This window comes from Opisthocomus hoazin, chromosome 1 (assembly GCF_030867145.1).
Source record: "Opisthocomus hoazin isolate bOpiHoa1 chromosome 1, bOpiHoa1.hap1, whole genome shotgun sequence".
Classification (NCBI taxonomy): domain Eukaryota; kingdom Metazoa; phylum Chordata; class Aves; order Opisthocomiformes; family Opisthocomidae; genus Opisthocomus; species Opisthocomus hoazin.
Window position 1 is genome coordinate 35,365,701 of NC_134414.1, and position 27,293 is coordinate 35,392,993.

At 43.1% G+C, this 27,293-nt stretch overlaps 1 protein-coding gene and 1 long non-coding RNA gene across 7 annotated transcripts in view; one reads left to right on the top strand and one right to left on the bottom strand.

Annotated features, from left to right (window-relative positions):
• Positions 1-1,433: 1,433 nt before the first annotated feature.
• LOC142361470 (uncharacterized) lies at positions 1,434-15,566 on the bottom strand. Of its 6 annotated transcripts, none has more exons than XR_012764114.1 (5): positions 15,222-15,566; positions 10,651-10,848; positions 9,443-10,398; positions 6,979-9,371; positions 1,434-3,136 (listed from the first exon to the last, which is right to left on the bottom strand). It is a non-coding gene; the product is annotated as an uncharacterized LOC142361470 (long non-coding RNA). The 6 variants fall into 6 exon arrangements; XR_012764118.1 differs by having other exon boundaries at positions 6,979-8,861; positions 9,285-10,398; XR_012764116.1 differs by having other exon boundaries at positions 6,979-10,398; positions 10,651-10,743; positions 15,231-15,566.
• The window catches only part of HTR2A (5-hydroxytryptamine receptor 2A), a 29,641-nt gene continuing 16,180 nt past the window's right edge, over positions 13,833-27,293 (top strand). Inside the window, exons 1-2 of the mRNA XM_009942794.2 lie at positions 13,833-14,582; positions 19,503-19,703. Of these exons, the coding sequence (XP_009941096.1) occupies positions 14,168-14,582; positions 19,503-19,703 (616 nt within the window). The 5' untranslated portion in view covers positions 13,833-14,167. The remainder of the gene's footprint in view (positions 14,583-19,502; positions 19,704-27,293) is intronic.

Genomic DNA, 27,293 nt, shown 5'->3' on the forward strand with positions numbered 1-27,293 from the left:
GGGGAGTTTTATCATTAAAGCTCTTATCTCTGCCAATCTTCTTTGTTACAGTGCCCTTCTAGTAAAGAACAAGGTGGTGGAAGACTTCTCTGTCTAAATGTCTATTCACTCTGCTCCATCTTACCATGCCACATCCTCCTATACAAAGACCTGCTCTCAGGTCTGAAGGCTTTCCCAGAGCATTATCTCTTTTTTGCAGTTACAGATCCAGCTTTCCAATGTTCTCTGCTGCACCATGAAGTCTGATTTTCTCACCCTATACATCCAGCAGGCAATAAATCTAGTTGAGAGCAGTACTACGCCACTTCCCTCTCCACCACTGTCCCTCTACCCCATCAGCCACCACTGTCCCTCTACCCCATCAGCCACCACTGTCATATCTCTTCCTTCTGCCACCTCCTGCCTACTTGGCCTCCCCAGTTCAACCTCCCAATGTAGTCCTCACTATACCTTCTGCAGCTATCCTGCTCAAAAGTGCCTTTTCCCCACTGAGGCTCACCAGTCCTCCAAAGCATTTACCTGGCTTTATTCCCTTTGCCTGTCACCAACCTCCTCCCATGCCTGACCTTTCCCAAACCCTTTTAGCACTGACAGGGTTAATGATGGAAGGAAACAGCTGTGAAACGGGAAGGGCAACAGCTCCTAATTAACTTCCTCTCTTTTTTTTTTTTTCTTTTTTTCCCCCCTCTGTTTTTAAGGGAAAAAATTGCAAACACAATTTCAAGAACTGAATGTGGCTGAAATTGCACTGGAGGGGACAATCTGTTCCAGCCCAGAAGGCTGTGGGAAGAGAGTCCAAGCAAAAGCAAATTGTCTAGCTTCAATTGTAAAATGGAAGAACAATAGGATTAATTATCTTCCACTTTCTATGCAAGGGTTTGGCAAACCTGTCCTGACTGCTGTACTACTGTCAAAGCTGAAATGTTAAGACTTACGTGCAGTGAGAAATTGTAAAAGCAGAGCAGGAAAAAGGATGCGGGGGCTGCAGGAAGAAAGATTTAACAGGCTACCTATGCACAGAACTGGGCTTAAACACATCTGCAAAGGAAAAGGGGGCACAGCGATTTTCTTATCAATATTTGAAGGATCTGAACACCAAGGGGAGTTACCTCCTTCAGCAGAAGGGATGCAATCAGGAATGGCGGATGAAATCACAAGGTGGATTTTAGCTGCCCATTGCGGGGGTGAGGGGTGGGGGCAACAAAAAGTCTTTACATAGGAAGATATTCTAGGAAGTGGGATTCCCATTGCTTGGGGTGTGGAGAACCAGACTGATTCAACAGAAGCACACCACTTGCAGCAGCCCTCCACTGCCAGGGACACGCAACAGATGACCTGCTGGGCTTTTACATCTGTTGACTCCATGTTCTGGATTAAATGACCACAAACTCCAGATTTGTATGTGTTTATTAAAACAGTTAAGATTGCTTCTTTGTACTGTGTCCCACAGGCTGGCATCACATTGCTCTCCTCTGTTGCCAGCGTAAGCACCACTTCAATTATTGATGAAGAAGTGCTTTTTTAAAAGCTTTTCCTATCCCTATATGGTAAATCTGTCTTGGAGTGGTGTTACCATGTAATTAAGTTTAATGCATTTGAGCTGCAGGCGCAAATAAGGTGGAAGCTGCAGTAACAGTGTAGTGATGGGATTTTTCTCCAGCTGATGATACAAACCAGAGCATTTCTGATTTTCAGATTTTGAATCTAATGGCTCATTCCTGTTCTTCACTAGGGAGCGTGTGTAAGGCAGAGACACAGGGTGCAAGCACTAAGCTGCTTATCTTTAAAAGTCAGTGGCTACACAGTGTATGTGAACCCAGAGCAGTAGCTCATCCCAGAAGCTGGGAGGGGGGACGCAGAAAGCAAACTTCAGGTGGTAATTTGGTAGTTGGTTCGGACATTACAGAACTAACTGTTCTCACTTGCCAGCACACATGGATGCGAGGGATGTTATGGGAACTTGGAGCAACATATCTAAACAGCAGCAGTAGGATGGGGAAATGAGGAGCCCCGTCCCAGACAGCTGCAGGCAGGAGGGATGCACCATTCTCCAGCTTCTTGTTTGCATGTTCCTGAAGCTCAGGGCCTCCTGGGATGGCCTGTCTAAAGCACCAGGCCAATTTCGAGGTTCTATGACTCTCTATAATAATCAATCTTCCATAGTCTGGGCAAGTGAGATGGGTAGCACTGAGATGTTTATTTGGGAGAACCACCTACAAGTCTCAGTAAGTATGTATCCCCATGCCAGAAAGCACTTTGCAGAGTGCCACTTAGAGTCACTAAGAGAGTTCATGCGCTTTGATGCAAGAACTTCTGCCCCACATTCCCCACCTTACATTTTGGGGGAAGCCTGATTCTCCATTCAGTTTACATTAGCAGGAACACTCTTGGTTTCAGAGAATTCACTATTAGGAGAAAGAACTTCTTGCTTTTACAAAGTGTCCTTTTATATGTCTTGGATCATGCCATTTAATTTGTTCACCTGTCACCAGCACAGGATAATTCAAACCAGATGCCCTGATATTTAAGCATGTATTTACAGGAAAAAGGTATTCATTGAGCAGCCCTTGACTCAGGACTCCAACTCCGCCAGTCTGGCAGGGTCCAGGGGTTACAACGATAATCTCCTGTGAGGCATTTGGGTGGATGCACAATTTAATTTCAGAGGCAAACTTCTGGCTTGAATCTTGCATTTTAATGCCACGCATTAGATTAAACACTACACACGGAGCATCAAAGAAGCAATTCGGTGCAATGCTTGCAGTTCTCCTGTGTGATGTATTCATTCTTCATGAGCCAGGTATGTCTTGTAGCCTTGAAATTTTCCAGCACCACAGAACAGTTTGATTTCTGTTCCCCTCCTGGTGTGTTTCTCGGGGACAAGGTGTAAGGCACAAATGGCAGAAACAATGTCCTTATGGGAGCGGTGTCTCTCCAAAGTCAACATGCTGTAGGCTCTTCTGTCCTTCTCGCTTCCAAACTGCCGTACACACAACTTCTCATTGTAATAAACAATACATTGCTGATAAATGAGTTGTGTTCATAATAACTCTTCCTACAAGTTAAGGCAACCAGGAAAGGAGATGCACTTTTCCCACTGCCTTTTCTCCCGTGGATTGTGCAATCCAAAAGCTCCCTATAAATAAAACCAGACACACATAAACACGCAGCCTCTAACCTCTGCCAAGCAGTCCATGGTGGGACTTACACTAGCACCAGTAGCCTTCCTCTGTAAACAAAAGATCATGAATCCATATTCTGAATTTGCTCTACAGTCTAACCTGTGCAACTAATCATGACTTATTGCCTACACATAGTTTCTACTGAAAGCTCACCCATCCATTCCAAGCTCTCCTGTACAAAGGCAAGTTCTCTGCTATTTTCTCTCTGTTTGTCACTGGATTTCTAGTGTCAGAGGTATTAGAAGTCAGTCTCAGACAGGAAAGCATACCGGCACAGCACCTTGGGAAATGAGGTAAGACGATCCCTGTGACCAGCTTCCGTCCCACTGCAGAACCTGGCTCAGATAAGCTGTTTCCCTCCCACACCTGGAAACATGCTGCAGTGAAAACAGGAGATTTTTCCATTTACATCAATTTACCAGTGGTTTGAAAGATACTGCACTCCTGTGCCAAGCTCTCCTTCTCTTAGTCCAAACAGGAACATGGGTCTAAGTTACTTGGAGAAGTTTTTCTTTCTACAGCATGCCTGACAAACACACAGAGATAAACTAGTCCAAGAAATACAGAATGATAAGAAGTGCATTAGAATAAGACTTGACAGTGTATAAAAGCCAAGAAAGGATTAAAAGTTTAAAGAGAGCCTTCCAGGACCCTAAAGATTCTTCTGGACAGAGATATAAACTTGGGTTTTTTTCACTCTGTGAGTTTTTGCATTTGAAGTGGCAAATTTCAAACCATGGATATGAGAAAGGGTCATTCCTGGGCTTATAATGAATCTAGAAGATCATCACAGGAGATGGAAGGGAGTTTTTGTCAAAGACGTGTCTGACTGCATACCTGATATCTGACTGTTATGAATATGCATACCATGACTGATAGATAGATAGATCTTCCTTCCCTCCCTCTTATTCCCTTCACCCACCAAACATCAAATCCTTTTCCATCCTCCTATACACCCCGCACTTTCTGTCCTGCAGGTTTTGCCACTTTACAGCCACCCCTGCTCCTGGTATCTCTCCTCCTGATCACCCTGAACATCTTCTTTCACATCTGCATTAAACATGCCATCCTTTTCGCCCATGCCCCGGCTCACCATGTGACAGCTGTGGTACAGGGCCCAGTTCGTCACTGGAGCACTGGGGCTATCACCACCCTGTACCTGCCAGCACATCCCAGGGAATGCTGTCAGCCCGGAGGGCTCTCCTGGATGCCTCCCATCCATCCCGTGGGCAGCCCAAGGGAGCTCATGCGTCCTCCCTGCCCTTGCCGATGTAGCACTGGCAATCTTCATGAAGGTTTTCCTTGATGGTGTCTCACAAGGACATGCACAAGACAGCTGCCAAGGTTAGATAATATGCTAGCAGTCATCCTCATGAGGGATATGTATGCTGTGGGAAGTATTCTGATCTGCCCAGCCCTGGGACACCTTTACACCCACATACATCTTCCTTGCAGTGAGTCATGCCAGCGTGTCTCTCTGGACATTCTCACAGATGACCAGAGCAGACCAGCAGCTGGCTGGGATTTATCTGTGTGCAAGGTGGTGATCTATGCATTAGTTCAGTGACTCTGTATGTACCACAGAAAGCTGCAGTGCCCTATATTGTATTAATAGACATTATAACAACTTGTGGTTGGAAGAAAGGCAATAACTTCTACCATTCAACACTTTAATACTCTTAATGGTAATGACCATTCCCTCATTCCTGCCTCTCATCAACAGCTTTCAAGGAAGCATCATTAAGAAGGCATATTCCAGTACAAGAGAGAAGTCAGGCTCAGTTCATTTAAAATAGATCTTTCCATAAAGCTAATCTAACATTCAGATCAAAGGTGCCCTCAGGGATTCCCATGTCTGCCCTGCGTGGCTCTGATGCTCAGTTGTAGCCCATGTTTGTACAATACCAGAGTGTAAGATACACAGATGCCCAGTGAGTGTGGATTTTCTTAAAAGACTATAGCACGAGCAGTCAGTCTTTTACTGGACTCCACAACACAGTGGTGTTCAGCCATATGCTAGAGTGTGGGAGGGTATAAATTACACTACATACACTGATCAGGTTCTCCATTTGAACTCCAACTTACCATACCTGCATACCTGGTGGAAATTGATAGAAAACTTGATATTTGGATTCTTGGTGGACTCAAAAATGAGTAGGAAGAAAATTAAAGCCAAAATGTTTACAGAGATATCAAACCCTGCTGGAAAAATATTTTAGCTTTCAGTAGCATTCCACTTGTTTCCTGAAGTGATTCAGTGCTTTAAATAAATAGTTTTGATTGCCTTAAGTGTTCTAAAGAAAAACATTAAGATTCCAGTGCTATTCAGGAACTAGAGATAAAGCAGTGGCTATTAAGCTAGTTAAATAATAACAGCTTCTTTCACAAATCAAGTTGTAAGTCTTTGTGATCTGTCCAGGACCTTCACAGCAGAATTTTACAGGTTCTGTAGAGAGTACCTGTTCACAAACTGAGTCTAAAAACGAAGCTGGTAACTAGTTGCACCACTAAGCCAAAAGGATGCTACATTTCCTCTGCAACACCTTAAATTATGGTAAAAAGTAGTCTGCAGGAAATACGGCATTTAAAACACTGGAAGCAAACAGCAAAGTCTCAGTACAGTCAGTTGAGCTGAATCAACTAGTTCAGCCAGTGCTGCATCTAGATGTAAAAAACTATTTGCATACCTGGCATTAACATAGTTCTTTCAATATATTTTGCAGATCTGTCTCAGCTGTCACGGTCTTAAGAACAAGATGCTATGACGATACAACTTGTAGCTCGATATGTGAATCGCCATCTTACATGAAATGATTGAAGGTTGTGATCTAGCACAGCAGTCCAGCGAATGAGTGCCCCTAAATTTACTGAGACAGAATCAACAGAAGCTTTTCCATTGACTCTCAACAGAGAAACCCAATTGCCTTTCCATTAAGGCAACTGTTTTTTTATGCACCTACAATTTAGCTAGATAGATATCTTAAACAGGCAGACTGGATACTAGACTACAGTGCTAACACGATTGACAAACCATGGTCACAATCTCATGACTAATATTTAAGGACCCAATCAGCCAGTGCATCTCTGTTACAAGTTTGCAACTTCTTGCCATTCCATGCTGCCCAAACAACCCTGATTTAATGCTGGACTACTTTCGCAAGAAAACAACTATTTTGCCTGATTTCACACAGTATTAGACCTTATTGGGGACTGTCCTTTACAGAACTCTTGCATGCATCCATTAAAGCTGTTCTAATCAGGCAAATATAGTTAAACAAAACTTGATAGCAAAAATCTTAGGTTTGCCAAGGAGGAATAACTGCTTATTTCTATAAATATAGCACACATTCAACAACAGACATTCATACTGATGCTAATTCATGCACTGCATAATGTTTTCCACTTTGATGATTATAAATTACATACTGTAACTTAACAAGTTGGAAAATGTGCTATCCCAGGAACAAGAGAGGGAAAACACAACAGCAGTCACCTGCCAGTTTTAATGGAGAGCTGTAACAAATAGCAGCTATATTCCTTTTTTTAAGATCATCACTTCAGGGCTGCAGCTGTTTGGTTCTGCGAGATTTAAAGAGCAGGAAAGGTATGCAAAGAAAAACTATTTGGAGTCTGAACTCCTGCTGGTCTGGCAAGTCCCCACCTATTTCACAGGTCTCTGGTACTGTCTGCCATACATTGGTGAACCCATGAGCTTCTAGGGAGACGGAAAGTACAAACATACTTGGGTTACTCCCTGCCACTGCGTAAAGCTGCTAAACCAGCAGAGGTGACCCACCTCTTCAGATTCAGTATTGATTCTTTTTTTCTTTTAAATGCTTCTCCATTCATCAGTGTCCAAGTAGAAATGCAACAAGGTCCTCATGGATTCACTCTTGCTTTTCTGCTTACACACTACTAGAGAAACCAGAAGAAAAAAAAGCCCAGGGAAATACTGAAAAATCAGTGCCTGGAACACAAAAAATTGAAACAGCTTTTGTTTTCCTTTTGTAGTATTGTACTGACCTTGGGAGGGAAAAAAAGTCTAATTTGAGTACTGCAGGATCTAATATTACAGGTAAGCATCAGCAGTGAATACAGGAAAAAAATTAAAACTTTGTCATCTTTTCCAAAGCCATGGAAGTTATTGGAAGAAGGGAAAGGAAGGAATGATTAAGTGTACCCACCTTCTTCTTCAATGTCTAGCACCTGATTAAAGGATAAAACAGCTTTTAACAGGCATGTAAGACTCCCCACAGATGATACTGACTTGGCAGAAAGTTCCTACAGTGTTACCTTTGCAATACGGTGTATGGTTTTGATCACCCCATTAAAAAGATGTTATTTCACTGGATAACAGCTGAGGTGATAAAGGCTTTGGATGATAACCACTGTTAATTGTGGGCAGCAAGAGGAGACAGTGCATCGTTAAGCAGTAGACTGAAGCAAATCAAGTGGAAAATGCTCACTACTGCTTGTCAGTTTAAATTGAGGAAAATATTAGAGGAAGAGATTCTGGTACTAATGCTGGAATATAGAGCTTTACATCATGGGACTTGCACTGATGTGTGTCTGGATGAAATAAAATTTTACCTACAGAGGAACTGGCCAATTTGTAACTCAGATGAGCAGAACACAGCATAATATTCTCAGAACAAGCCAACCTGCCAGCTTCTTCCTAGCAGAGCTGAAATGAAAATATCTAAAGCCGAATGTGTTTTAGTAAATCAAAAGTCTGCAGAGGCCTCTGGTGATATAAAAGCTATTGTCAGATATATAAATAGTTAATATTTACAGCTGAGAGAAAGACATGAAGAAGAACCTGTCCCTTCAGGTTTTACTAAAATAAATCATAGAATTTAGAGAGGTTTCCTTAAATAAGGCTGCAGAGTTCCTCCTTAAAGCATCACAGGAGATTCAGTGCTTCAGCACAAAAGCTTAATGGACACTTCACAGAAATGTGGCCTCTAGTGGGAAATTAAGATTCCACAAAATCAACTTTTTATGCAAGAAAAAATTAATTTTGCCCAAAGCATTCAGTTTTCCTTTGGGAAATTCAGAACAAAATATTTCCTTTACTACATTGTCTTGACCAAAATCAAACGTTTCAGTTTATTTTTTAACTGAACAAGAATATTTTATTTCAACTCAGTTCAACGTGAAACTGCCTCTGGGCCTGCTGTTATGGTGGAAATAAATTGTCCAGGAGCATAAGGGAATAAGATAATTTGCATCTCAGTCAGTTCGCTGGCTCAAAAGAAAACATTTTTAATTCAACAATACCGAAATGTTATGTTTGGATCAACAAGACTGAAAAAAAAAATGCTTCAATATTTCAAAACTTAAGTTCCCCAGAACTTTTACTCCCATGAAAAAAAAATCTGATATGGGAAAACAAATGTTTAAATAGTCAAAATTACATCCTAGAAAAAAAAAATAACTCTAATTTCCAGCCAACTAATCACTACTTTAGTTTTATGCCACAGCAATTCCATTGAGCTCCACTGGAATCACACTGGAATCACTGGAATCACATCAACCTAAATGTGGTTGCAAGTGCAACAATACCATTCTCAGTGCACAAGTTTAGGCAGGGGAAAGCTGTGCCTTAAGGTGCTCCGGGTTCTCTCTCACATTTACCTCCTTGTTGGGACTGTAAGTATGTGGAGGAACTTGCAGATCCTGAAAGAATAACAAGTGGTTAGAAAGGAGGACGCTCTACAAATCACCAGGAATATAGCACACCTTTCCAAAACTCATAGATGAAGAAGACAATCAGGCTCTTAAAAGTACAAGATAAACCACAGCTTCACCTGGGACTGAACAGATCAAAATTAGCATTTGCATGTGGGATAGACATGAATGTTTAGAGAGTTTCAGTTTTTTTATACATATATACACATATATATATGTCATGTATTTGCTTATTACAGATTGCTTAATATATATTACACTTAGAAATTATAGTTAAACTGAGTTATTTCAGCTTCACCTTCAATCTCAACTTCAAATATTCAGTTCTCATTCAAAAGCAGTCCAGACCAGATCAATACAGACAGCCATTTTCACAGCAGAGGCCCCCACAACCACACACCAGTTACTTACCACAGGTTTTCAGCCATCAGGACCCATGGCCCATAGGAGGGCACAGGCTACTGGTGCTGCATCACTCAGCTTGCTCACGATCATCACCTGTGGACAGTGAGGATGAGGAAGGCTGCTCCTGTGTGGATTTCGGAAAGGTCACGTCAACCTGTTCTCACCTCACTGCAACCGCATGGGTCAAGAAGCTTGAGAGATCCAGAATAAGCTCAGCTGCAGAGGTGCATCAAAGAGAGCAGCGCTGTTTAGTTATTTCTTCTGGTTTGTAACAACTAGGCTCTGATTCACACCTCGAGGCACCACAGCATTTACTGCTGCAACAGCCCCTGATAAATGTAAACAGAGACACCAAACAGTAGCAGTCTTGACCATGACACAAATTATCCACATTCCACTTGCCCCACTTTTAGATGTCAGAGCGAATGATTAACCTCTGCAGTTTATACATTTGCTGATTACACAATCCACTCAAAACATCAAGGAGTGCAATGGCAAACTCGGAAACCAGGGATTTTGAAACCTGAAATAAAACTGAGAACACCAGATTTGAGTTATGTAAACTACATTTTCTACTTCTCCTCTTTCAGATTAAATTGTTAAAAAGGAGCATTTCTAGGAAGCAGTTATGTGCACCATGCCGAGCATAGAAACCCTGCCCACAAGGACAGATTAATGTCCTACAACATTTCCAAGCAGAGCTAGTGAACAGAGGAGCGGCTCTCATGAATCTGATACATTGGTGACTTCTAGAAATTAAAAAGCAATATGTAGACTATTCCAGTGCCAGCTGTTTCTAAAGAATGCTTTATGTCTAATGCAGACCACATTATCGCCATTTTAAGCAAAGAATTCACTTAATTTACATAGACTGGGAGAGACTGCAGCTGTCTTCTCTTTTAATGCAGACACACTGCCCGGGACTGCAGGTCATAGCGTTTGAGGCTCTGCTGCTGTCGGAGTGCAAGCTTGTCTATTTAAAAGTGGAAGACCATGGGACCTGCAGTTTTCCAGAGCTGCTCACCTTTAGGAAAATCAATGGTCAAGGCTGGCTTTAGACATGACAAATCATCTCGGAGTTTTACCTCACTGTCCTTCAAGGCAGGGTGCACGCTCAGTTCTGCAAGGAGATGAAAGCACTTGTGGAAGCCCTGATACCCTCCTTTTACTAGATTCAGCACAGGAACATTGGATACTTTTCGTCAAATAGTTTTCAGGGGGGCAGACAGAGTAGTGTTCACAAGGCACTCAGTCCTTAAAGTGATGTGTCTGCAGCTAGACCAAAGGAAATGGTGCAGTGACTACCTGAAAAGCTTATGACTGCAGCTGCAAAGGTCTTAGGCAAGGCAACCCTCAACATGTTTGCACCTACCTTTTACATTCCTGATGTCCAGAGTAGAGCCACAGTTTTTAATGAGTCATTGGGGCAGAGGAAGGATGAAGCAGCTGAGTGAAAGTCAGGTCACTGCAGTGAAGGGAAGATGAAGATACTCCGTGAGGAACAGGAAGGTGACAGACAATGTTCTGCCTCTCTCTACCCTTTAGGCATCTGCTTCAGGCCTACAGGGAGCTGCAGATGTGAAATGAGGATTCACAAGCCTTTTACACACAGATTATTTCTTAGTGTATTCACATAGCAAAGTGGAAGATCAGGTCCCAAACCTCCATCCCATCCTTGGAGTAGAAGAAAGGTAAACAGCTCTGCCTCATGGAACTGGTCTTTGCTGGCAGCACCAGCCTCTGACCCACAGTTTGGGTGTTCACCTGCAAAAAAGTACCTCCCACCCATGACTTACATTAAAGACTCATTACAGCCCAGAAGGAGCCACCTAAGAAAGTAAGAGGACCCCTGGATTTCTCACAGCGTATTTTATGTGGCCCTAGTCAAAGGGTCTTGTGCTTTGTTTTGCACAGTAGCTACATTCAACAGAGGTGGAGCACAACTGTCCTCTCACGTCGAGGGCATCTTCATGGGGATGGCTGCCAAACCCTCTGGAGCATGGATACTGAATTCACTTGGTGAACACGGTAACCCATTTGGTTGCCGTGTTAAAGAAGAGAGGGAAATGACCTCTTCTGGATCTTGGATGAGACTGCTAAGGGTGAAATATTTCTTGCTAAACTCAGTATTATCAGCCTTTTTAGCAGCTTGTGTTGCCTGACAAACTTCTGGCCTCACCTATGGGATTGTGAAATCTAAGTGCTGGGATGACTCATTTCCAACTCCTATGTGGGCATCAATAGGAGCTACTGCCTGGCTGCTCCATCCTATTGTGACAGCTGTTGGTCTGGGCTCAGCTGGGAGCAAAACCAGCTCCAAAGGAACTTTACTGCAAAAGGTTTTCTGTAACAGTGCCTCAATGACCTGTATGGGCTTTGGCATGTGCTCTGTGACTCATTTTCACAATTTGACCCCTGAAGAGATCAGCATGTGTCAGCTGAGCTGCAGTAACCCTCCACATGTTTGCAGCCCCCTGGGATCTGCAGTGGGGTTAGTGGTGCTGCACGTAGAGCTGAGCTACAGGAGCACATTGCAGCTCCCGTAGGCCTGTGGGTGCACCGGGACCCACCGGTGCCCGGTGACACTTGCACCTCTCTGAGCTCTCACTGCAAACTGCCTGAGCATCCTGTATAAAGCTGTTCACAGAATCACAGAATGGCAGGGGTTGGAAAGGACCTCTGGGGATCATCTAGTCCAACACCCCTGCTGAAGCAGGGTCACCTAAAGCAGGCTGCACAGGACTGCGTCCAGGCGGGTCTTGAATATCTCTAGAGAAGGAGACTCCACAACTTCTCTGGGCAACCTTTTCCAGTGCTCCGTCACCCTCAGAGGGGAGAATTTCTTCCTCATGTTCATCTGGTACTTCCTGTGCTTCAGTTTGTGCCCATTGCCCCTTGTCCTGTCGCTGGGCACCACTGAAAAGAGTCTGGCCCCGTCCTCTTGACACCCACCCTTAAGATATTTATAAGCATTTATAGGATCCTCTCTCAGCCTTCTCTTCTTCAGGCTAAACAAACATGAGGGAAATCTGCAATACATTTCAGGACGGGCAGAGGAGCAGCGGAACCACTCAGCTGAAATTTTGACAACCATAAGTCTCAGAAAGTCTGGGACTAGGTTTTGTGATAGGTGGCAAATTGAAGAGTTGGCTACTTCTTCATCCGTGTCCTGACAGCAGAAGTACAAGGCAGAAACAGTGGAAGGCTGTTTCATTTCTCCCTCTGCTGGATATCGTTTTGCTTTACTGAACTGCTTCATTTGGGACACTTGCTTGGGACAGGCTGCTGGGGTTAATTGTTACATCCACCTCCTCACAAATGAGCATGAGATCAGAGTGACTTCAATTTTTTAGAAAATATCTATTGCCAATTTGATTAACGTGTCAGCACAGACCTGGAGTTAAAACTGAAAGGGACTGAATATTAGTCCTTCCTTTAGGGCTGGCATAATTTGCCCTCTACATGGAATAAGCTTCACACTGATATTTTTCACTAGTATCTACCATCTCGAGCCTTAGATTTTGTCTCTTTTAAGCCTGCATCCTGTAAAACACTGTAATTGCACGCAGCTGTGTTTGCCAGCCATCCTCTGCAAATGGAAAGCGAGCACTGCAAAAGCACCCAAGCAGAGCACCTCTGAAATACACGCTGCAAAAGCTGCTGGTTTACCAAGAAGACCTTCTTTGGTCTGCCCTCCCCTGCCCTCCTCTGCTGTCGCTACCTTGCAGTTTATGACATCCAGATAGTGGGAGGTCTGACAAACCGAACAAGGCAGCCAGCAAGAAATTCCATTCCTGTCGAAATCAGTGATTCCTCCGTGCAGGCTGCTTTTTCATGTGTGTGTGTGTGCCTGCTTTCTTTTGTGTCACTTCAAGAAGGGCTCTGATATTATTATTACTTTAAATATAGCTTGCCCTGGGGCGGGGAAATGCACAAGGAAAGAGTCGGCAAGCAGCCTATCTCTCAGAAGGAAAGGGCAAGCCTCGCAGCGCAGGAGCTGACTTCACTCAAGTGTGCAGTTTAGAAGTCAAAAAACTATTCCAAATACCACCATTTTGGAGGAGGATGAAGAAAAAAGGACACAAAACTGGCTAAACGCGCTGAAGAACATGGTAAATCAGGGTACAAAGTGCACCTAATGGCAGTTTGAGAGTGGGCTCTGAAGTACAATGTAAGTCTTCCTTAAACTGTCTTTTTTTATCATAGTATCTAGTTGTTTAATTTCCAATCTGAAGCCAGGCTGGGCCAAAAGGTACAATTAGCTACGAAACTCAGCATGGAGCAGAATGTGTAGTCTCTGATAAGGAGCTGAAAATGATACTGAAATACAACAGAAGCCAGAGACTATGAGCCATAGTATGAAAGATGAACTATAAATAAGAGCATATCTAATTATTTCAAGAGAAAGATGCTGGATGGAATTTTTAATCAACTTTCTTAATAGGGAAGCGAGAGCTCTGCTGTTTTGTACGGCAAGCTATTTTAATACTGCTGTGTTTAAAATTGTGTGATTACAGTTACCAATAGCAATAAGATGTCGCTCCAGAGGGGAGTCCTAGTGGTTGCAAAAGTTTTTTCTCTTTTATTTCTCCAACATTTTTCCTCCCTGAAGCCTCAAGTCTATCCTACAGTTTGATTTTGCTTTTCAGCTGGATTTTTCAATGTATGCCAACACTGGACATCCTATGGAACTGAAAACAAAACATTTCAGCATTCGGAGTAATTCTGGTATATTTTTCTACAACACGCTAGTGGCAAAAATACAGTCGACAAAGATTGTGCTCCCTCAACTTCTGGCATAGACAGCTGAGGAATATAAAGCCTGATGGTGACAAAGGGCGATAATTTCCTATTTTTCAGTATTTATCTCACCGGTTTTGGACTTAGCAATGGATATTCTTTGTGATGAAGAGAGCTCTGTGAACCCAACTGCAAACTCCTTAATACAAATAAATCATGAGAGGAGACTCTACAGAAATGTTTATGGAGCTGGAGAGATTAATATATCACATCTCTTTAACTTCACTGCGGACTCTGAAAACCTGACCAATCTTTCCTGTGAAAGAAACATGAGCCCAACGTGCTACTCGTCCCTGTTTCAGCTTTCACAGAAAAACTGGCCAGCTCTGCTGACAGTGATAGTGATTGTTTTAACCATTGCTGGAAATATTCTTGTCATCATGGCTGTGTCACTGGAGAAAAAACTACAGAATGCCACTAACTATTTTCTAATGTCCCTTGCAATAGCTGATATGCTGCTGGGTTTCCTTGTCATGCCTGTGTCTATGTTAACAATACTGTACGGTGAGTATTGGCTGTGTAACCTACTGCATGTATTGTGAAGCTTTAAACATTGCATGCACATGTTGTTGTTATTATTCTTTCATTCTCTTACCACAAAAAATCATAATCACTCTGTACGAGTTGAAATATATGTAATTGGTTAATGGGTGTAAGAATAGGTGGAGTACTTGAATCTTTTCCTAGTTTACATTTCTAGTTACAGGCATATTAAACACAGTACAAAACATTAGTTTATTACTCAGTCTGTAATTGTCTCAAAGTGTACATGAAGATGGTTTATTCTCTCTATTCTTTCAGGTTTTTTCCCTGGCTAATAATTTTCAATATTCTTAATGAGAATGCAGGGCCGGGACAGTTACTTTGCTCTGCGAATATGCACAGAAGCACTAATGACTACCTTTAGATTCAAAGTAGGCAACCCCTTCCATTTTTTTAAATGAAATAATACAAATGTAAATACTTCTTTTAACACCAATACCCTGCTTAGACATCTACTGACCAGCAAATGCCGGAATAAATACTATGGAAGTTAAAAAAGGGATGGGAAATAATTCTGCCTAATTTTTAGTGACATTTACTAGTGCAAAGCTATGCTTTCTTAAGAGAAGTTATTTAAGAATTAAGTGAATAATGACTTACAGTTCGTACCCTTGTAGGTGATCAATAGCAGAGCTTTCTTCTCATTTTCACCAAAATCACTTGCAGCACTGCTCACGTAGAAAAAAAAGCAGCAGACTATGTGTTCAGTATAAATATTTTCAGGCTGTTATAATCCCCAGACTTCAAGAAATTATTTTCCCAGTGCCACAACTGAACTGCTGCAGTTCAAGGAGAAGCCAAACAACGTCAGGAGGAAAGCGAGCTTGTTTGCAAAGATTTCTATTGCTTCACTATTTTGGGACTAAAGGTCCAGGCATGAGCCTGTGACTTAAGAGAGATTTCATTCAGAGAACTGAAAGTTTATTTCCCAGTTTCAGCATTTCTACACAGATTTCCCTCAGCAGCGTTTGCAAACTGTATTTGGCATCAGTGACAGTGTAACGTCGTGATCTATTGTATTAAAGCTGCAATTACCTTTGGTGGAGAGACAGTGCAAAACAGAGCGGTGGGAGCAGAAATTGTCCGATGCGTGAGATTAGCAAAACCCTTTTAAATCCTTCGTGATTCCCTGAGACATGCAACAGGGACTCCTGCTGGCCGGGCTCCGTTGCTGAGGAATGAAGTGCCCAAAAGCTGCGGCTCAGAAGTGTTCTGGAGGTCGAGACATGGGATTTTCTGCACGCAGGGAAGCTGAAACCCTCGTTGCCCTCCTTCATGATCACCGGCATGGAGGAGCAGCAGGGCACCTAAAGCTACAGGGGAGGGAGTGTGCTGGCTTTGCCTCCTCTCTCCCTGCTTTTTCGCTTGCAAGGTCAAGAAGGGGAGGCCTTTGCAGGGTAACTTGGGGTCAAAAATCATCTGCTCGTGCACGCAAGTACCAGAAGAGCCATCTCAGCATGATGCATCATCAGCCTCTAGGACAACCACTGATGGTGCAGAGGGAAACCTCCCCTTATGCAGGAGCATTTGCTTAGCCTCAGCTGCCCAGAGAAAGGCCAGGATGCAGCCGGCATCAGACACATCACCTATGCTGACAGACCTGAGCCCAAACCAGGTCCCTTTGCACCTACCTTGCTCTGCTGGGGTATCCCCGAAGCTGTGGAATGAGAGCACTCCACCACCTACCCCACAGCCCCTTGAAGGGGGATTGTGATTGTTTTTCTCAAAAGAGAGATGACTTTCTTCTTGAGAGCTTTACAGCTACTATGGGCAACTCCTGTCTGGGTGCCCGGACACCCCAGCCATGTCCTGCCCTAGCCTGCACCCTTTGGGCCAGGCAGACTTCTCCAACCACCCAGCAGCACCAGCTTCTGCTGGAAAAAAAGACACCCAGCAAGCCCTGCCAAGGTGGACGTGACCACAGAGCAGAAAGCTCACAGAGTTGATCAACAGCGCTGGTTCCCATCAAAAACCACAGAGTGCTGGATGCCTGTTGCTCCTGCCTTGAAGACTTGTCCCACATCATGGGGTGACAGCAACAGCATGGAGCAGCTATCGGGATTATTGGCAAATGCTGCGTAACTCTCTGCTGCAGTGGAAGGACCAGGCAATTCAGAGGGCTTCTGTCCAGCCCAGTGCTAACCCCAGACATGGCCTTGGCTGATGTGCTTCTGACAAGGCAGGACGGCGCACAGGGCCTCCTCAGCAATTGCCCGTGCCTACAGACTCTCTTCTCTTCTTTTCCTACAGCACTTCCTTAGCCTTTCACTCACAACAGTTTTCCCACACTTCCTGTCGCCAACAGGCAGCAGCCCAACCATCCTGGCCAGCTTGGCTTGTTTGCTTCCTCACCTGAAAGGCCTTAAGAAAAAACATTTCTCCTCTCCTGGATGCCACTATCTGGCTACATCAGGAAGAAAATCTTATCCTAGGGACTACTTGTCCTGAAAACATATAGATGCACAAGCATCGCATGCCTGTCCCTTGGATAGGACTCCCTCATATGAGCTCCTGGACCTTATGAGCTCTCATGGACCATATGAAATCTCGGACCCTGTAAAACTTTCTCTGCCTACCCAGTCTTTAAATTGCAGCCATGTTTTGTTTTGTTTTATTTTGTTTTGTTTTGTTTTGTTTTGTTTTGTTTTGTTTTGTTTTGTTTTGTTTCGTTTTGTTTCGTTTTCCCTTGGATACGTCAAGGGGTGAATTGGATGGTGGCCAGAGCACAGCACAAGGCAAAGGTGCCATGCACCATGTGCCACATAAATGTCCCAAGGCCTGCCTGAAGGATGTTATCTACACCCTTCCTAACTTATGGCATCCATAGTTGGCTCCTCTCATGTACTTCCCCCTTTCTTGGCCCTGTAGTCTCCAAGGTAGTTTACCTGATGGATGCTGTTTCATCCCTGCCTCATCCAGGCCTGGGGAAGGTCTGGAAGGATACAACAAATGCATTCCCAAAGGTCATTGAAGCAAGAGAACAGTGGCATGTTGTCAAGCATACGAATACTTTATTTGTTTTCCCTGCTTAAACTGTCCTGGCCTGACAGAGAGAGGCTGTCGGGAAGACATGCCCATGAAAGCCAGCCCTCACGTAACACACTTCAGAGACTGGATTCCCCATTGGCAGACCAGCAAAGAAGATAAAGCATATCCATAAATGGATATGTTGGCTTGTCATGGTCAGCTCATACTACAGCAGTCCAAGAGCACCAACAGCACCAAGAGCACCCATTGGTCTCCTCATTGCTTACTGAGACTAAAATTAATTAGGCACCGGCCTAGCTCCTCTGCCTCTCCTTCTGTTCCTGCCATTGCAAATATTGTACCATATCTCCAAAGGAAGCAGGCACCCCCTGAAACACTAGCGTGTTCTCACAATACCAGCTTTGGCACTGCCGCATGCCTCACTGTCATGGGCAGTTCAGGTAATATGCTCTAAATTAAATCACCACAAGATGAAGACATGGATAGCTGCAAAACTTGCTCCAAGGAGAGTTATTAGTGGTTACCTGCAGGACTAGAAAGGCCTTGGAATGGGGTCCTGCAGGGCTCTGCTTAGCCTGGCTCTGCTCAGCACTGCTGCTACCAACTTGGATAGTGTACAGAGCATGAGCCTAGAGAGATTTCCAACAGCATCAAGCTGGGAGAGCTTACAAGCACTCGGAGACAAAGGATCAATATCATCAACAGTCATCTGAACCGCTGAAAAGAAAGTCTGAAATGAACAAATAACATTCAGTGAGGACAAATGCAAAGTTATCAACTTAGAAAAAAAATAGCAAACCAACTATTGCTCGGAAAAATTCTCCAGACTTCAGGAATGCGGAACAAGATCTGGCTGTCAAAGTGGATCATAAGCTAAGCATGTGCCACTAGTATGACATTTTTACACAAAACGCACTCATCATACCAGGTTGTGTAAGTCCGGACATTCCCTACAAGACCTGTGAAGCAATCTTCTATTTCACTTGGCAGTCGGGAGGCCTTTGCAAGAGTACTGAGTCCTGTTTTGGTCACTGAACGATAAGCAAGATGTGGATGAATTAAATAGATTCCAAGGCAGAGAAACAAGAAGTACAAAAGTTTAAGAGCATCATCTGTAAGCAAAAGATAAAGGAATTGGCTTTGCTTAGTCCAGAAGAGAAAAAGAAAAAACAAGGCAAGACACGATAGCCATCTTCCAATAGCTTCCAGAAAGGACAGCAATCAATTATTCTTCATGGCTAGTGGAAAGAACGTGGAAAAAGGGAAGGCTTAATTTGCAGCAAAGAAGATGTAGGTTGGATATTGGTAAACAATAATGCATTTGCTTTGGACTGCTTTCTTTGGAGGAGCCTATCTATATTCATTGATACAGAGAATATATTTATTTAAGTATGTGGTAGGTGCCTAAAGACAGGTGGGATAAATATCACTGGTATGCAACAAAATACATTTCTTTCTTCAGTCATTAAATCAAAAGTTTCAGTTTCAGAATTTAGGCAGCTCAGCATATCAGCAGGTGATGATAATGCAGCAATTATATGGATAAAAAGTCCTAAAACAAAATTGAGAACTTGCAGGTTTACAATGACTCTTTCCATAGATGTGCTGCCAGAAATGGTTAATTATGACATCAAGCCTTAGCATTATGCAGACAGAAGAAGCATATGCTGCTTGCAGCCTGGGAAAGAAGTTGAGTTAATCACAAAAGCTACGGAGTTAGAAGGTGGCAAGCAAATAAAAAAGGTTTCTTAAAACAGTGTCAGGCAGCTTCTGTTGAAGGTATCACTTAATACCAGATTCTACTAGAAGGATATATGCACTAAAACATACATGTCACAACAAAAGATGTGAGTATGTTATGTTCTTAGTTGATGTCAGCTTTCTTTTGTGCAGGATACTCATGGCCTCTACCTACGAAGCTCTGTGCCATTTGGATCTACTTGGACGTGCTTTTCTCCACTGCCTCTATCATGCACCTCTGTGCCATCTCACTGGATCGCTATATTGCCATTCGAAACCCCATCCATCACAGCCGGTTCAACTCAAGAACTAAGGCTTTTGCAAAAATAATTGCTGTTTGGACCATATCAGTTGGTAAGTGAGGCAATATTTCAGCATGTAATTGCAGATTTCTAGTCTTTGAGAGGATTTGACATATATACTGCAGTCTAAAACTGTATTCTCTGCCTGCAATATTTTGCTTGCCACAGCCTAAGAAGTGCTGTAGTGTAGTAATTATGCAATGGAAATTGAGTCAACAATGACAACAGGAAATGGAGGGGAACTGAGCAGCAGTGTCACTGAAAGAGTATAAATCAGTGACATGACTACCAGGTTCAAGTTTTTTTAAAGATATCTTTATTTCCCATATTGATCATCCATCATTACCTTAACATTTGAAAAGAGAGAATTATCTCAACTGAAAAAAAAGATTTCCCTGTTTTATGTAAGTCAGTTGTTCCAAACTTCTAACGGTAATTTGCTTAGAGATGTTTCTTACGGGCAGATATTTTCTGCCTTTCATGGTGCGTAGGGCAGGGTATTTACGCGTCCTATTTAGGAGGCATTAGATACTCTGTGTACACCTGAAGTGAGAGAAGTTTCTCCGCAGGGCAGTTCGGCGTTGCTGAGATTGCACTAGGGCATATTGATATACCGTACAGAATAAAGAAAAATGCCAGTATTATAGGTGTTGCAGCCTAAAACAGAGCTGTGAATGACTCCCTAGACTCCCTCTTTGCACTGACAAAACCCAGAAGCTCGAAACCAGGCATGGGAGGGTTGCTCTTCCACTCCCGTGGTGGCAGCTCCCTTGGTCCAGACCCATTTCATCGTGTGGGAGTTGGGAAGAGTTTGGTGTCTGATGCCACCAGGGATTTCCTCACACACCTGGGGCAGTGGTTCTCAAATGTGTTGAAAGCACAGCTCTCTTTCAGCTCATCTGGTTTTGTAAACACCACGAGCATTGGCAGCTCACTTGTTCAGAAGCAGGAAAAATTCACTCTTTTGCCCTGGAAGAGATGAATGTTGCCAGCAATCAAAGGTAATTAGCTGCTTCCCTGGCTAATACAAATTATTGCAAGTGGTAACTGTAATCTGCTACCATTCTTCTGAGGGGAAGGAAAGGAGATGATGCCTAACGCTGCTGCCTGCCTGCCACTCTGAATCGTCTCCCACTTGATACCGGCCCAGAATCTGAGAAAATGCAGTCTAGGATATTTACGGCTTAAAACAGCTGTGTCTTCTGCTGCACAGCAGGAAATAGTGGGAGCCCTCTCTCAACGGGAGGACAGTTCTGCATCCTCCAAAACATGATGAGGTTCAGCAGCATCATGTGTGACTCTGGGGTCCAGTCAGTTGATTAGACCTAGACGTCTGGCACAGGCCAGGTGAACTCCAACCTAAAAATACCTAGTTCTCAACTATAAAGGAAGCCTAGAGCAATTCACATGTAGATGTCTTCATTTAGGCTAGGTGAATCATACCTTATACCTCTACAGTCACCTTTTTTTATCTGCCCAGTAGAAAACATATGACTTACTCTGTCGAGTTTTTCCAATCTTGGACACTGCCAAGTGCAAGCATTTTCAGTGCCTTCACCACATAACACACGAAAGTCAAGCATTCCTTAAATTTGTACATACTGTGTTTGTCTGCATTCACGTGTAGTGCCTCTGCTTAGTGTGTGTGAAATCACTGTCCTTTTTAAACAAAAATAAATTCACAGAATGATCATAATGACCGTTCCGGGGGCAAACCGGTGGTCCACGCTGCTCAGCATTTTTCCTCAGACAGGGGCTCGCTGCCAGAGTATCTGAATTAGCTCACAGTTAAAATAAATCCAGAAAAAATTCTTACTTAAGCCCTAATAGTTAGAACACAGTTTATGTTCTGTTTTTGGAAGGTTTAGTTCCTTGATGTCTCGATATTTAATTTCAAAAGTTAGGAATTTTCTTTGCAGTAATAACTGATAACAACTTATCCATTGTAAAACTAGTTTTCTGCTCTCTAGATAATTTTCTTCTAAAAGTGATCAGATGAGCCACAGATGTTATTTGTTGCTACTATGGCAAGTGACAGGAACATGGTCCCTATTTATATAACTCTGAAAAATACAGCTCCTTTTTTTGTTGGAAGACACTCAAGTGTGGCATGAGTGAAAAGGACAGAGTCCCACTTCACTGCTGCTGGATAAGGACACGTGTAAGGGAACGGTGGATGTCAGGAAAATAGGTGGGCTGACTGGCTAAACTCCATCTCATTCACACATCACCTGTCATCAAGACAGCGTGTAGGATAAACAGATAGAAATGACAGCGGGCAAGCGCACTGAGGTGTGCAGGAATGAAGTGGTGATGAGCTGGTTTGCCAGTCCCGTGGAAACAGGGGCATGGGGAGACGAGCTAACGGAAGACAGGTCAGTTCCCAGCCTGGCAACTGCATCATGAAGGAGCTCTGGCAAATGAGATGTGCTCCAGAGGACAGACAGGGAAGCAAACACACGGCAAGCTATAAAGAAGCTGCTGAGCTAGCTGTTGCCAGGCTGGACTGAGATTGCACCAGGGCATATTGCTATACTATACAGAATAAAGAAAAATGCCAGTATTATAAGGAACCTTGATAGATCCCAGATCATCCATGCAACTTGCTGTCAGTCGGTTGTTGACCCTGTCCTTCTGATATGCCACGATCCAACTCAGAATAGATAGGAAAAGGTTTCTGAAGAAAGGGGTGTTTTCTATATCATTTACTAATAGGAAAAGCTTTCTGAACAAAGAGATGGTCTATGTATCATTTAGCAGTCTCCAGGCTCTCAGTGCTACTTAGAGTAGCAGGGCTACAAATTATTTAACTCTTTGCGTTGTCACATAGCTATAGCTGGCACAGGCAGAGCCAGTGTCGAGCACAACACGGTCTCCACAGCACATGGTGTGGCTGCCATCTCACTGACAAACTCAGAAAGGCGGGAGTTTCCCAAGGTTTTGCCCTCCAGCCTCCGTTAGATATTCTTTGGCTTCCCCTTGCTCCTGCAGTCTGCAGCTGAGGTGATGCCCTGTGAATTTTCATGATTTATGAGATGGAGGGTAAAAAGCAAGAGAAGGAAATGAAAGACATCATGTTCCCCTGCCTATAGGCTCATTTTACCTGGGGAAGAGGAGGGAACCTGCTGATCAGAGACCCTTGATAGCTCCCTCACTGTCAAAATCCTTAGTCCGTCTTCTCTCTTAGATGCCTTGAAGATTGCTTTATCAGGCTGAGTCCTAATCTGTATAGGCTCTGTTTGTGTGGCAGTATCCCATGCCCAGGTCATCTCTGTATCCTTCTCTGAAACTTTTCTAGTGGTTCTACACCATCTTTGAGACATAGGTGGCCAGACCACAATATTTAAGCCATGGACATACTATGAATTCATGTGATGTAGTAATCTTCTCTGCCTTATTCTTATTTCCCACTTTAATAAGTCCTACCTTTCTTTCAGTTTTTCGGACCATCGCTGCATACTGAGCTCAGTGACTCCAAAATCACAGAATCAGAGAATGGTTTGGGTTGGAAGCGACCTTTAAAAATCTTCTAGTCCACCCCCACTGCCACGGGCAAGGACATCTTTCACTAGACCAGGTTGCCCAAAGCCCCGTCCAACCAGACCTTGAACACTTCCAGTGACGGGGCACCCACAACTTCTCTGGGCAAGCTGTTCCTACCACCCGCATCATAAAAAAATTTGTTCCTTATGTCCAACCTAAATCTAATCTCTTTCAGTTTAAAATCTTTGCCCCTTGTCCTGTCACCATAGGACTTGATATTTTATCAAGTCTCTCTTCATCTTTCTTACAAGCCCCCTTTGTACATTGAAAGGCAGCAGTAAGGTCTCCCCAGAGCCTTCTCTTCTCCAGGCTGAACAGCCCCAAATGTCAGCCTTTCTTCATAGGAGAGGTGTTCCAGTCTCTGAGCAGCTGAAAAGCTGCCCGGCAGAAAAGGACCTTGGGATGTTGGTTGACAGCTGGCTGAACATGAGCCAGCAGTGTGCCCAGGTGGCCAAGAAGGCCAACAGCATCCTAGCTTATATCAGGAAGAGTGTGGCCAGCAGGAGTAGGGAGGTGATCGTGCCCCTGTACTCTGCACTGGTGAGGCCGCACCTGGAGTACTGTTTTCAGTTTTGTACCCCTCACTACAAGAAGGACATTGAGGTGTTGGAGCATGTCCAAAGAAGGGCAACAAGGCTGGTGAGGGGTCTAGAGAACAAGTATGACCTTATTGCTCTCTACAACTACCTGAAAGGAGGTTGTAGTGAGGTGGGTGTTGGTCTCTTCTCCCAAGTAACTAGCAATAAGACAAGAGGAAATGGCCTCAAGTTGCATCAGGGGAGGTTTAGATTGGATATTATGAAAAATTTGTTTATTGAATGAGTCGTCAGGCATTGGAATAGGCTGCCCAGGGAAGTGGTGGAGTCACCATTCCTGGAGGTGTTTAAAAAACACGTAGATGTGGCACTTCGGAATATGGTTTAGTAGGCATGGTGTTGTTGGGTGGATGGTTGGACTCGATGATCTTAGAGGTCTTTTCCAACCTATGATTCTATGATTCTATGATTAATTTTCATGACACTTTCTCGAGTAATGACAAATAGTTTTGTGTATTTAGATAGGGTTCCCCGCCAACTAATGTACGACTCCTTGCTTCTTAGCACTGAATTTTGTCTGCTGCTTTGCTGTCCACCAGCTGAGATTTATGAGGACTTTCTGCAATTCTCTACAGTCAACAGCTGCGTGCCATCAGCACATTTACTCCGTTTCACTGTCCACACAGACAGGTCATGGATGGGCTGAACAGCATTGATGAACACAGAGGGCTGTTGGACACTACTTCCTACCATCCTAACTGTGGAAACAAAACATTTAATCCTACCCGTTGTTTTCTGTCTTTCAGCCCATCCTTTTTCTACAAGAGGACCTTTCTTCTTCTGCCATTAGAGTTTAATTTCTTTAACAGCCTTTGACAAAACAGTGTTGTCAGAGCTTTCTGGAAATCCAGGAACATTATATTAGCTGGATCACCTTTATCCACCTACTCACTGACTCCTGTAAATTCTTCTAGTTGGTTTGTGGGGCACGCAGTTCTCCTAGTGCTTCCCAATCTACCCACATCTCTTTCATTACGACTTCTAATTTACCTAAGTAATAACACTTTCACTCACTGCATTTGTAGTTTTCCTTTTATTCACTAAATTTGCAAATTTATTCAGTGAATTTGATCCAAAGACCAGCCAGTCAGTGGTCTTCCTTCTGTTGGCTTCAGTGATATATGAAGTATGTAAAAAAACAGCATAAAAAAGGGCATATAATTTGATTTACTTGACTTCTGAAATCTTTACTTTCTTAGATTAGAAAGAAAATTGTACTAACATTTATTTTTGTATTTAGTGGAAGAAGAGCATTTAGCCAGAAGCCCTTCTTTCACTAGACCATGAAATGCCACAGGCAATTGGTTTAAAATGGATTCTAATTACTGTAACAGATTCTAATCGTGTCTTTAATTCTTAAATCATCCAGTACCCAGAGTAGCTAGATAATTAGATTATTTGTAGCTGTTGAAGGCAAAAGCCCATTAAACCCTGAAAATTATTCCATTTGTTTTAAAGCACAGAGGTCATTACTGGGAACAGGTGTAAAAAGCCCAAGCATGTCCCCTTCCTAGAAAAATTAGAATTTAATTTTGAACAGCATTTAACAGGAATCTATAGAATTTTAAATACAGCTCATACTGAAAAACACAGATAAAGCACCTCTGAGTCCTAAGTGGGCCTAAGAAATGTACAGTTCTGCAAGAGGCCGAAACCGCACCATTCTCTCCTTTAAAAATCCTTGAGAGTGCTACATAAAAGAATTACTGTCATGAATGTTAAGTCCTTATGTATTTCTTTCCTCAATCCTTATTTCTCTCTATTCCTCTGTTAATGGTCTCAGTAATGTGAAGTTTGATGAAGCCCAAATCCTCTAGCTGAGTTTTCTCTTCTCTTATCATTTCTCACTCAGCCTACACATCTGTTCACTGCCTTCAGGCAGTCTCTGCTCTCCCCAGTCACTAACAACTTAGATTTATTCAGTACTTTTCATGCAGAAAAGAACTCCAAAGTGGAGTTGTATGAAGCTGGTGAAATATCTCTCACTGCATAACTCTCTTAAAATTTTGCCATTGCTTTCGAGGCTTCAAAAATACAGAAATACAGACACAGATATGAAGCACCATTCTCCAGAGCGCAAAAAGTTACCCCCAGGTGTACGAAACAGGTCCAGCACAACTGAGACCTCTGATGATTTGGCAGTGGGAAGCTTTATGGTGACACAGAGGCTTACACTCCCTTCACAGGCAGCCTGCGGTTTCTCTGCATGACTTCTCACTGCCCTACAGAGTACGAAAGGCCAGGGAAGCAGCTGGGATTTGGACACTCCAACCACCAGCATTGTCGTTTGTCGACAGCTTTGGCGTCCTTTAGCTCACCAGCCACTCAGTTCTGCCAAGGACAGCCTTCATTTGAAAGTCCCTTTACTGTTTTCAAAAGGCACAAATAGCCAAGGGGCTGCAGATTGGGAATCCAACATCCTCCGTTTCTTCCAGATAACATACTTACAATTTGCCAGTTCATTCAAGTCTAATTTAGGATGGCTTGGCATAGGAAAAGACCACTTGTTATAACATGGAATATACTGCCAAAATACAAAAAATTCCAAATAATTACACACACTACCGTACTCCAACAATACAGATATAAAGTTGAGCATCTAAATTTGGAAGTGCTGGAGCTAAACCTGAAATATCTACTACATGACTCTCTTTACCATCATCCACTTTGCTTACACTGCTTCTTTCAAAAACTTGGCTTTGTGTTTTTAGCAGTACTTATAATCATTTCCTTAGTTAACATTTCTTTTTTTATTATCATACTCACGAAATCATCTCCCAGAGAGTGAACACACTGTTTGCTCTTTCCAGCTGGCGGGTCTCACGGGAAAACATGATAGTTTTCTTGTTTGGGCAACCCCCTGAGACCATTCCTATTTGTAGATGTAGATGCCACCATAAAAATAAAGTGCCATAAAGATGTCAAAAATCATGACACTACATATAGAGAAATTTGCATTAATTATAATGAAGGGCCATGGCACAAAATTTTATAAACGAAGTATTAGAGCTTCATCACCATCTCACAGAAATAGGATCTTCATTGCATTATTTTACAGACAGACAGTGTATGAGGCTCTGTAGTCAGCAGCAGTTATGACAGCACTGCCATACTAATGACCCTGCCAGCAGTGACACCAATGAGTAAGTGAGCACTTCACGTGTAGGCTGTCCGAGGGAAGTTAGCATTCAATGCTGTGATGCACATTTCTGAATAGGCTAGCATGTACATTCTGGTTATGAGACATTGCTTAAGGTGGTTCTGAGAAAGAGACATAAATATCATATTTGCTTTACTCACGGACGTAAATTATTCCCGTATTTCCCACGTAACAGAATCCTTTGCTTGATTTGTTCTTCCCAGAAGTGTGAACACATCTCACCCACCAGACCAACAGCTTACCGCACATATCTGCCTCTCATAACTGTGAAGGTTAAAAAAGCTTGCATTTTGAACTTGTATATGTTATTTCCATTATCTGACAATTAGGTGTTACCAACCTT